This window comes from Oncorhynchus mykiss, chromosome 22, assembly GCF_057628025.1.
Source record: "Oncorhynchus mykiss isolate SJ-2025 chromosome 22, ASM5762802v1, whole genome shotgun sequence".
Taxonomy (NCBI): Eukaryota; Metazoa; Chordata; class Actinopteri; order Salmoniformes; family Salmonidae; genus Oncorhynchus; species Oncorhynchus mykiss.
The window spans coordinates 7,346,746-7,358,860 of record NC_143043.1 but is presented as its reverse complement, the minus strand read 5'-3'; the positions used below and the strand labels follow the sequence as shown (position 1 = coordinate 7,358,860).

The window sequence follows — 12,115 nt, the reverse complement described above, 5'->3', positions numbered from 1 at the left end:
CTTTGTCTCTTTCTTGGTCACTCTGACATTTCACAGGCCCCGAAGGAACAGTCAGTACTTTACAAGGGCTTTGCTCTCAAACTGAGTCATGTACCAGATTTCCTTCAGCCTTACAGCCCAGAATTTCCTCTTTTACACAGTCCTGTCCATTTCATTCCCATGTTCACAAATAGAGTTTCATTGGTTTAATTCCTTCCCTCTGCATTTTCTCCAGTCTTTTGCTCTTTGATTCTATGTTTTGATGTTAGATACACAGCGTGTTGCATAGTTGGTGATTCAAGAGATCAAAAAGAAGAAATTCAATGCTCGAGTTTATTAGAAAGTCTAATTCATTTTTATTTCCCCCGTTCCCAGATGAAACACAAAGTTTAGTAAAACAAAACAAAAAACAGCTTGACAAGTACATTCCATATTCAAAAACTGGAACATGTGTTTGAGGCAGTGGTTCCAGAAGTGCATTGACGTTACATGATGAATTCCTTTTGACGCTGAGAAATTGGTTTAACTCATTATATACACACTGCCAGGTAGGACTTGTGTTAGCATCAGCGTGAACTCTGCAACTAGGAGAGTATTTGGCATGGTGAGGGAAAGTAAATTGGGGGATATATCAAATCAAATGTTATTCATCACATGCTTTGTAAACAACATGTGTAGATTAACAGTGAAATGCTTACTTACTTATATAGTGAAGTAAAATAAACCTATGATGACCCTTTCAAAGTCATTGTGGACCTGTGTGTGTGTGTGTGTGTGTGTGTGTGTGTGTGTGTGTGTGTGTGTGTGTGTAAATAACGATTTATTGATAATCTCTGTCCCAAGATGGTCATACACATACATTTTAATTATAAAACCTTATTCTCATGAGTTTATTATTTTATGTTAATAAACATATGGTGTAACTGTTGCAGAATTTTTTACATTACAAACACTGGATGTACTCTGCAACTCCTTCAGAGAACTAAAAAACACTATGTAGCACCAGTAGGAAAAATCATGCAGCAAATTGTGTTGCTTTCATTTTGTGAAAAAGACTTCAAGATTGTTTTTGATCAAATCCTGTTCATGGAATCCAGTGCAGCCACCTTTCCTTTGGTATAGCTTTTCTTTGGCCATTTGAATTGGTTTTCTTCCGAATCTCAGAAGAGGAATACGTTGACAATGAATCAATGTCCTCCTATGTTCGTATTGCGGCAATGACTCCTTGGTTGACAGGTGCTGTCGGTGAAAAGCAGGAAAGAACACAAACATGATTTTAAAACAACACCAATTCTCCCTGCATTTTGGAGTTTCCCTTATTTGATCTTGTTCTGAGGGCAGGTCTACCTCGAGGGCAGAATCAAATGTGATTGGTTAACGTTAGTCATGAAATGTGACTGGTTAAGTTTAGGAACGTGATCCCAATTGGCTAAGGTCAGGGTTAGGTGTTGGGTTAAGTTTATAAAATAAATGTTATGGGTAAAGGTTAGGGGTTGTGGTAAGATTCGAAAGAGCAACTTTGCATATAGAAACCTTTGTTACGCCCCCATTCTACCACCAACCTACCACCTAGCGAGCCTTTTCTTCTCTTTCCTTTCATTCTCACTCGTCGCTGTGAGTGCCGCTCGGGGTTTGCGCGGCTTTCATCCAACCAATCCCATGCCTTTTGCCCTCGAGGCAGAGCTGCCCTCAGGACAAGATTGAAGGAAAACTCCACTGAGCATTTATTTACACATACAGAATATTTGCAATAGCATGTCTGTCCCTGAGAAATGAGTTTTAGGTGGATTGACAGATGGAACATGGAACAGGTTTTCAGTAAGGCTATTCTACTGCCAATGTTTGTCTATGGAGATTACATGGCTATGTGCTCGATTTTATACACCTGTCAGCAACGGGTATGGCTGAAATAGCCAAATCTACTAATTTGAAGTGGTGTCCACATACTTTTTTATATATAGTGTATATCTAACTACAAGGAGGTGAGTTGACAGCCGACGGTTAGATTACTAGATAAATACACAGAGTATACGAAACATTATGAACACGTTCCTAAAATGGTGTTGCATTTTGGGTGGTGGACCAGTCTTGATACACACGTGAAACTGTTGAGTGTGAAAAACCCAGCAGCGTTGCAGTTCTTGACACAAACAGTTGCACCTGGCACCTACTACCACACCCGGTTCAACGGCACTTAAATCTTTTGTCTTGCCCATTCACCCTCTGAATGGCACACACACACAATCCATGTCTCACTTGTTTCAAGGCTTAAAAATCCTTCTTTAACCTGTCTCCTTCCCTTCATCTATACTGATTGAAGTGGATTTAACAAGTTCTTAATGTTTTGTATACTCAGTGTATACAGACCGATGACTAAATAGATGGACATATCGACAGTTCGACAGACACCAGCAACTAAATATAATTATTGTACAAATAGACAGACTAGATGAATGAATGGAAAAATAGATGGACAGGCAATAGCAGAGACAGACAAAGACACACACAGATATGATGACTAGCTAGACCCACCTGCTTTTCCACAGGTCTTCTCACACTCCTCTTGAGTTTCGAAGCGATTCTGGTTGCCGCCACAGCCTCCGTACCAGAAGCGTGTGCAGCTCTTGCCGAGTGCATCGTAGTGCCACTTGAGAACAAACTTTGCGCATGCGCCTTCCTCTTTGGGGAGCTGACAGATTTCCATTCCTGTCAAGGCCGCTGTGAGGGAGGCGAGAATAGGCAGGCCAATGAATATGTGTCCGACATGGTTTGAAAACCAGGGTTAAGCCGTTTAGCCAAAGCCTATGCATTGTGCACATAGGAAAGCAAGGACACCGCAGAACACTCTGCTCTGAAAAGGTACACTGTTAGGATATAATACAATGGTGTAGCTAAGGACATGTTTTTGCAGGTGTAGTGTGTACAGAACATGCTTCATGCAGTGGGAATGAACATCGAATGACATCCAACGTCAATAAACATGTTGTCAGTTTTTGTTTGTGGAGACATGTTGGAATTCATTTCAGGATAACACAAAACAGGGACATCTGTTATCCATTGACATGACATCTGTTTATGTTGAATATTTGTCCACGTGTTTTTGGGGATGCCTGTATGATCCAATAGTTGATCCAATGGATATTAATTGCAACATAATAGAGGTGAATATGACATACAACTTGAGAGAAAGCCACCACAAGCCATTCCTTCTTCAAACTCAAGATCTCAAATATAGTTTACAGTACCACAGATAAGATAAGAACTCTCTGCTGCCCATTTAGGCCAAGACCTAGGAAAACTAAGTCTGACAATGAACCACTTAATCAGGCTCATTTTTGCAAAGTTCTCTAGTCCAAAACACAATGAACCATGCAAAGAATAGCCCTCTTCATTAATTTGCTCCACGCTTATGACTTGGCCCAGTCTCAGGGAAGACTAAAGTATAACTTTCCCTTTCTCCATGCTTGGCTTTTCACTCATTCCATACTTCATTCAGAGGCAATGGAGGGTTTATAGCCAGACACAAAGGGAATCTTTGTTTCCAAAGTGAACACAGACCGAGGAAATTGTGTTACGCAATGTATATAACCTGCTACAGTAGAGATTATATATCACTGTTTTCAACGGATCTGGGCAAAAGGACTGAATTTAAATCATGTTTCAGTTGAGAGTCAGAGTTGTCTGCCTGAAACCTAGACATGTTGGTTAGGAGGAAATGCTTTCATGTTTATGTCAGCTGAACCGCAAAGCATTTGGATGACGCACTCAACAGCGATCAAAGCCGGTCATATGTTCTACAGAGGTAGTTGGAATGGATTAGGCTGTAATGTATTAAGATGAGAGACCACAACTAAATGTGAGGCATGTTTTTTCCACCATAGTCTGAGAATAGTGGTCCTTTGTAGCTCAGTTGGTAGAGCCTGGTGCTTGTAATGCCAGGGCAGTGGGTTCGATTCCTGGGACTACCCATGTGTAAATTGTATGCACTAACGACTAAGTTGCATTTGATAAAAGTATCTACTAAATGGCATATGTACAACACAATAGGAATATTGAGTTGTACCCACTTTTGGCCTCAGAACAGCCTCAATTCATCGGGGCATGGACTCTACAAGGTGTCAAAAGCATTCCAAAGGGATGCTGGCCCATGTTGACTCCAATTCTTCCAACAGTTGTGTCAAGTTGGCTAGTTGTGGATCTCTACTCCGAATAGCTCGTTCCATCTCATTCCACAGATGCTCAATTGGATTGAGATCTGGTGACTGGGAAGGCCACTGCAGTAATCTGAAGTCACTGTCATTTTCGTGGAACCATTCCTGGACAATCCTAGCGTTGTGGAATGGGGCATTATCCTGCTGAAAAAAAATGTATTTGTAGATGGATACACTGCTGCCGTGAAAGGATGCACCTGGCAGTGATGTTCAGATATCCTATGGCATTCAAACGTTGCTCCACTTTTATCAAGGGGCCCAATGTGTGCCATGGAAACATACCCAACACCCTCACACCACCAGCCTGCAATGTTGACATGCGGAATGATGGATGCATGTACTCATGTGGTTTTCTCCATAGCCTAGTCCTCCCATCAGCATGAAACAGCAGGAACCGGGATTCATCAGACCAGGCAATGTTTTTACACACCTCCATGTCCAGTGTTTTCGATCCACTGCAACTGCAATTCCTTGTTTTTTGCTGAAAAAAGTGGAACTATGTAAGGTCGTGGGCTGCCATACCGCTTTTGTGTAAAGATATTATTTTATGGGTCTTTGGGCACCAATGTTGTACTGGACTGTCAGTTGACTAACTGTAGCCAGTCTGTTGCTTTTTCAGCCTATTTTTTCCTCTTTCTTCAATGACCCTCTTTGACTACTGGCCTGCCATTAGCTGGGTGTCCTTTGGGTGGAGGACCATTCTTGATAGCAGATGGGAAACTGTTGAGCGTGAACATTGGCAGCTCAAAAATGTCCACCAGAGCTGTTGCCAGGTAATGTATTTTTAATTTCTCTACTATAAGCCACCTCCAACATCATTTCAAGAGAATTTGGCAGTACGTCCAACTGGCCTCACAACCGCAGACCATGTGTAACCACGCCAGTCCAGGACCTCCACATCCAGCTTTTTCACCTGTAGAATGTTTGAGACCAGCCACCTGGACAGCTGATGAAACTGTGGCTTTGCACAGCCAAAGAATTTCTGCACAAACTGTCAGAAACCATCATCTGCATGCTCATAGTCCTCACTAGGGTCTTGACCTGACTGCAGTTCGGCGTTGTAACCATCTTCAGTGGGCATATGCTCATCTTCGATGGCTATGCTGGAGAAGTGTGCTCTTCACAGATGAATCCCGGTTTCAACTGTACCGAGCAGATGGCAGATGTGGGCGAGTGATGTGGGCGAGTGATGTGGGCGAGTGATTTGTGCCCCATGGTGGTGTTGGCATTATGGTATTGGCAGTCATAAGCTACGGACAATGAACACAATTGCATTTTTTCAATTGCAATTTGAATGCACAGAGATACCGTGACGAGATCCTGAGAACCATTGTCGTACCATTCATCCACTGCCATCACCTTATGTTTCAGCATGATAATGCACAGCCCCATGTCGTAAGGATCTGTACACAATTCCTGGAAGCTGAAAATCTCCCAGTTCTTCCATGGCCTGCATACTCACCAGACATGTCACCCATTGAGCATGTGTGGGATGCTCTGGATCCACGTTTATGACAGTGTGTTCCAGTTCCCGCCAATATCCAGTTCGCACATCCATTTAATAGGAGTGGGACAACATTCCACAGACCACACTCAACAGCTTGATCAACTCTATGCGAAGAAGATGTGTTGTGTGCTGCATGGTTTTCTGATCCACTCCCCTACCTGTTTTTTTTAAGGTATCTGTGACCAAAAGAAGCATATCTGTATTCCCAGTCATGTGAAATCCATAGATTAGGGCCTAATTCATTTTTTTTTTTAAATTGACTGATTTCCATATTTGAACTCTAACTCAGTCAAATCTATGGAATTGGTGCATTTCTATATATTTTTTTCAGTGTATATTAATGGCTTTACTTACCGGGAGCTGAAAGGATCTCAGTCTGAAGCTGTTCCACTTGTTGCTGAGGTTCTGGTGATGTAGAATAAGAAAAAAAAGAGTTTCTGAAGTCAACCTTTTACCAACTGATCTACAACAACCCATAACACTTTAATTGAACTATATGTCATGGAGCTGTTTTTACAGTGTGATAGCATGATATAATAGATGTTGTGTACAGTCATGATAGGTGACTGGTGTATGTCACATGAAATAACACTCAAGTAACAATATACAAAAGTACCATGGTTAGCTTATCAGCTAGCTAACCAGGTAACATAATATGCATTTGCTTTCAAAAGCATGACATGAGCTATCAGGACTGCTTAAAACAGCTGTTATTAGGCAAAAGACAATCAACAATTGGCTACTTAGTTAGTTTGTCAAATTAGACCAGTCAGGTGCAAAGAGCCTCTACAAGCTTTCAGAAAACCTGGCAACAAGGACCACTCACCTGACCTCATGCAGCGTTTCAAGCACTGGGCTTCAGTCTCGAACCTATTGCCATTGCCTTCACAACCACCATACCAGAACTGGGTACAGATCCCATTCTTTCTGTCAAAGAACCACTTAGCCTGATGGTTTTTGCACGCCAATCCAGGGTCAAAGTCAAGAGAGCATGGGTCTGTGAGCTCGTTAGCTAGAACATGCAAAAACAAGACCAGTCACAAGAGGGGTAAGAGAGAGGAGAGAGGTATTAGTATGGTTATGATGAACATCACCCATCTAAAAGCATATTTGAGTTACTGTGAGCCAGTTGTCAGCCATCACTAAACAGTAAGTAATTCATATGTAATTAAATTGTTAATGGCTAGAAGTGTTTGAAAAGTGAAAGCAGAACATTTGTTAGGAAATTAAATGCATCTCATTGCTGGTAAATGAAACTCGTGAAAATCAATTAGTGGGACTATTGCACATTACAGTGGTTGAACATCTGCAATTAATATTGTGAGTAGTTTTGAACAGTAAATTGTTCATTGTGAGTCGAGTGGAAAAGGTAGAAGTTGTACAGTAGCATAGGTTTCTATTGGTGAATTGTTGAGATGAAAGAATAATAGCCATAATCAATAAACTGCTCTTCCATTAACGATGTTGCTATCAGAGTTAATACATGTTAATGTTAGTAGATTTTAGTCATTTATTAGGTCTGTGGCTGTGTGATCTCCGTGATATGCTGCGAAACCACCATCTGTAACTAATCCTGTTGAGCCAACTCCACAAGTACCTCTCGGGTAATGCTGAGAAAGTACATGAATTGATCCACAGTCTTGGACTCAAGCGAACCTGTCAAAACCACGCTACGATAAAGTCCTTTCTGCTTTGCACATTACTTAGTACTAGTATAGCATGTTCCTATTGACAATCAGCACAACAGTTTTCAGCTGTGCTAACATAATTGCAAAAGGGTTTTCTAATGATAAATTAGCCTTTTAAAATTATAAACTTGGATTGGCTAACATAACGTGCCATTGGAACACAGGAGTGATGGTTGCTGATAATGGGCTCCATGTACCCCAATGTAGATATTATACAAATAATCATCAGTTTCCAGCTACAATAGTCATTTACAACATTGACAATGTCTACACTGTATTTCCGATCAGTTTGATGTTATTTTAATGGACAATTTATTTTCTTTCAAAAACAACCCAAACTTTTGAATGGTAGTGTATTTATATAATATATACAGTATATATCATATGACATGTACATAGATCATGAATATATACAGTATGTCTATAAATAAAACATCAGCAGTCACTATGACAACTATTGTAGATGACCTCCTCGCCTCTTAGCTATTACTACCTTATAATTATACCATAAGGGAGCGCTTGCAGTGGCCTCACACCAAGGCTCAACATGTGAGCAATAAATCTTCATCAATGAAGTTATTTTCCACAAGACATGTTAGACTTTGTAGGTTTTGCACTGAAAAATAGACTGCAGATATTGCAAGTTTACAGCTCTGATGGTCCTGCAACCTACTTATTTTAAGACCGTTTTCAGTCTCTCACAGTAAAAGCTACAGGCACTAAAATAATACTGAAGATATTGTCTGTCAGTGAACAGTTCTGTTGTTTATTAAGTAATATTCTCCTCTGGACTTCTTGGCTCCATACTGAGTATACAAAATATTAGGAACACCTGCTCTTTCCATGATATAGACTGACCAGGTGAAATCTATGATCCCTTATCGATGTCACCTGTCAAGAACTACAACGCTCCTAGGTTTTTCATGCTCAACAGTTTTCCATGTGTATCGAGAATGGTCCACTACCCAAAGGACATCCAACCAACTTGGCATAACTGTGGAAAACATTGGAATCAACATGGGCCAGCATCCCTGTGGAACGCTTTCGACAACTTGTAGAGTCCATGCCCCGATGAATGGAGGCTGTTCGGAAGGCAAAAGGGGGTGCAACTCAATATTAGGAATGTGTTCCTAATGTTTTGTACATTCCGTGTATATTAAAAGCCCATTTGTTATTTTCTTTAAGGCCCATTCTGTGATATTTACAGACATATTTCATATTTTAAACTAATTATATATGAGTGGGCTTTTAACTTGAAAATAATGGAGCATCATGTGTGATAAAGCTTAATGTGCTTTGAAGAGTGATGCTGCTCCATACTGTTGGATTAATTGTAGTAACAACAATGCTGCCAATGAAAATCCAAACACAATGAATTCTCATTAGTGACCATTAGATAGAAACAAAGTGGAAAGCTTCTCAAAAGTAGAGGCTGGCTCTTTTAGAGTTTGAATTGCAAGTTCCCATGGGACAAATCAATTATCCTCAACGCCTAATAAATCAGCTAACTGTTTAAAGAAATCCTGGTTTAAATTACGCCAACCATCTTTCTCGCTCACTCGCACACACACAAATACACACACACACATGACAAGTGTCACTCACCAATCTCTGGTTTGTCCAGTGGTGTAGTGGCTATGATACCAGTCACCTCCATGGGAGCAGCGATATTATGCTCTGCTGCTGCTTCTGTCCAATCAGACATTACATAATAATGGTCAGTGGATTCATTTAAAACAATATTTATGGATGTTGTGTGGCTTTGTCTGCCAACAGGTGACTTGTTTTGTTTTGTCCTACATTACAAAAAGGTACAAATTCCAATGAAATATATGAACGCCAAAAAGATATTGACGAAACAGGAAAAGCCCCTTTAATCATTGCTTGGATGTCCCACAACAATAAACCAATAGTCATTTAATTATCATAATAACAATCATTTTGAAATCTTATTTTTCAGAATAATAAAGGCCTACTGTACAGTATACACATAACAATCAATCGCTCTGGCGAAACTGTGATCATTGACTATGGATTTCAGGTTGACATCACCATTGCAGAGTAAAACAGGTAACCTAAGCACACCAGACAATCCCTGTGGTGTGTTCATGGACTTACTGGTGGTAATAATGCCTTTGTGTGTGGCCGCAACGTGGCCCTGGGCGGTGCGTGTGGTCACCACGGCGTGGTAGGTCTGGGCGCTCTCCAGGCCGCCTACAGTGAGCTCCGTGCCTGTCACATTCCTCCTCAGCACCAGTGTGTGGTCGCGCAGGCGCGTCACCACCACCTCGAAGTAGGCTATGAGCTTGGGGTCCGGGCTGGCCCAGCGCAGGGTCAGGCCACTGGAAGTGGTGTTGGCTACGTGCAACTCCTCTTGGTCTAGTGGTCAAACCGGGTGGTATTAACACACACGCAAAAATAACACACAAGCAGACAATAAAATCACAGTCAATAAACAAAAGACACATTGACAATTGATTAGTCTTTGAACCACCACAGGTGACTTACCTTTGTGCTTTCTTGGATGGACTGCCTGGTGATTTTCGTGGTGTTTTTGATGTTTCCTACACATAGAGTGGATAATTGACACAGAATATATAACATTCTACCAGTGGAGGCTCCTCAAAGGAGCAAGGGGAGGACCATGCTACTCAGTGAATTTCTAAAAAATGTAATATAATGAAACCTTAAAAAGTTATCCTTTTAAGATAAAACTATACAAAATATATGTTGCCAAATACCTGATTAAAAGACACTGTTTTGAAATTAATGTCTACAGTAGTCCTCTCTAGGTTTCTTCCTAGGTTTTTGGCTTTTCTAGGGAGTTTTTCCTAGCCACCGTGCTTCTACACATGCATTGCTTGCTGTTTGGGGTTTTAGGCTGGGTTTCTGTACAGCACTTTGAGATATCAGCTGATGTACGAAGGGCTATACAAATACATTTGATTTGCTTTGATTTGAGTAGTCTCAACAGCACCCTCTAGGGTAGCACCATGTTGTACCCGGAGGACAGCTATTTTCCATCCTCTTCTGGCTACATTGACTTCAATACAAAACATATATTGCTCATGCTGCTCACCCCCTTCCACAGACCTATGGTAATTAGGACGACTTCCAGACGACGTCCTCCAACCAATCAAAGCCTTTGCAGTATGAACTGACATGTTGTCCATCAGAGAGTGAACTTAGTACTATGTATGTGTGGTTTAGAAGCTTGGTGAGTTGGTGACATTGTTGGACAGATTGAGATTGAGAGTTGATTTTTGGGGGGATATTATTCAATTCAAATTAGGAGATGGAGGAGGTAGATTATATATTGTTTTCTTGGTTTTAAAACTTTTAAAAAAAAACTTTAGTAGCAAGCAGGTAGTTAGCTAGCTAGCTACCAGAGTGCCGTTTTCTCTGCCAGAATGGCTAGCTAACGCTAATGAAAATGAAGTGGATTTCTTATTGAAGAACCCCTTTCGTGCCCAGATCCGTTTCAAGCTTCTGGAATAAACCTGCATCGGTCATGTAATGGATGAAGGTTTGCATCTTCAAACTGCGCAACACAACAAGAAGGTAAGAAGAAACAGGGATACAGCATTTTGGGGCATGTAAGAGTTGGCCATTGTAAACAATGGCTCGTTACGGGATGAAGCAAGGGGGCACAATAAGAGGGAAAGTTCCGCTAACAAGGGCAACGATAAGGAGCTTGCAAAGATAATTTCACATTACAGTGCTTTACTTGGTGAACATACAGACGTTTCTACAGTCTTCTCTGGATTTTCAAAATCAATTCAGAATGATTTGAAATCTTCCCAATAATCAACTATTGAAAGTGGCAAATGGATGAGACCACAGACATCACCTGTCACTCACAGTTAGTTATCATTAAGTATGTGGATGATCAGGGTTTCATCCAGTTTGTTGGGCTACTTTCAAGTGTCAAGTGGGTGAAATGTGCAGTCTGTGTTTGACTTTGTTAATTCTTAAATGTCTGTGTTTAACTTCATGGTGAATCGTGTTGCCCAAACCTATGATGGCACTACTGCAATGGAATTAATCTTCTATTTGTATTTACTTCTAAGTTCTGTTCCCTGATTAAGAGAGTATGACCACTCCACTACCAGTGTCAACTCTTTGTTATGAACAGAAGTCATGTCTCATATTCCCTCTCATCCACTAGCACATTGAATGTTTCCTTTCCAAGCCATGTCATTTTTCTCTCATTACTGTACGTAGAGTCAATCACATAGACAAACACATTCACATTATTACACATCAATGCGAGACACTTCGGAGGATCATGTCATGTCTGTCTCTTGGTGCACCTGTCTGTCTGTCTGTATGTTTGTCTAATAAACATTTTAAAATATAGAATTTGTTCACCTAATCCTTGTATCCAGCATTTCCACACCTTGGGCAAATTCATGATTCCTGACATCATACACATCAATGATTTTACTCCTTGCTTGGACAAACTCATTCTTAGCTCTTTTGTCTGTGTTGTGTTATTGTTGTTTGTCTTCTCAGTCAAATCCTGTCCTGCCCTCAGTGGAAGAGTTGAGCTCTTCTCCAACACCGTCCATCCATGATGAGCCTGTCCTGCACTGAAGCCTCAACACCTCAACCCCTGTCCTGCACTGAAGTCATGCCTCTGAACACCAACTCATGCCTCATACCCTCATTAAATCACCTCTGTGATCCCTTCCCAACACCGTAATGAGCCTTCTCATCCCCTTTCCCCA

The 12,115-nt window shown here is 41.0% G+C and overlaps 1 protein-coding gene across 22 annotated transcripts in view; it reads right to left on the bottom strand.

Moving 5' to 3' along the window:
- Window positions 1-311: 311 nt before the first annotated feature.
- Window positions 312-12,115, bottom strand: part of col6a3 (collagen, type VI, alpha 3) — a 103,555-nt gene continuing 91,751 nt past the window's right edge. For 9 of the 22 annotated variants that reach the window (XM_090215242.1, XM_090215243.1, XM_090215247.1 and 6 more), the window contains 8 exons: window positions 9,894-9,949; window positions 9,504-9,764; window positions 8,991-9,074; window positions 6,524-6,709; window positions 6,052-6,102; window positions 2,512-2,697; window positions 1,546-1,662; window positions 312-1,218 (listed from right to left, as the gene is read on the bottom strand). In XM_090215242.1, coding sequence (XP_090071368.1) covers window positions 1,178-1,218; window positions 1,546-1,662; window positions 2,512-2,697; window positions 6,052-6,102; window positions 6,524-6,709; window positions 8,991-9,074; window positions 9,504-9,764; window positions 9,894-9,949 — 982 coding nt within the window. In that variant the 3' untranslated portion in view covers window positions 312-1,177. The remainder of the gene's footprint in view (window positions 1,219-1,545; window positions 1,663-2,511; window positions 2,698-6,051; window positions 6,103-6,523; window positions 6,710-8,990; window positions 9,075-9,503; window positions 9,765-9,893; window positions 9,950-12,115) is intronic. The other 13 variants (XM_090215246.1, XM_090215253.1, XM_090215254.1 and 10 more) reach the window with 3 other exon arrangements.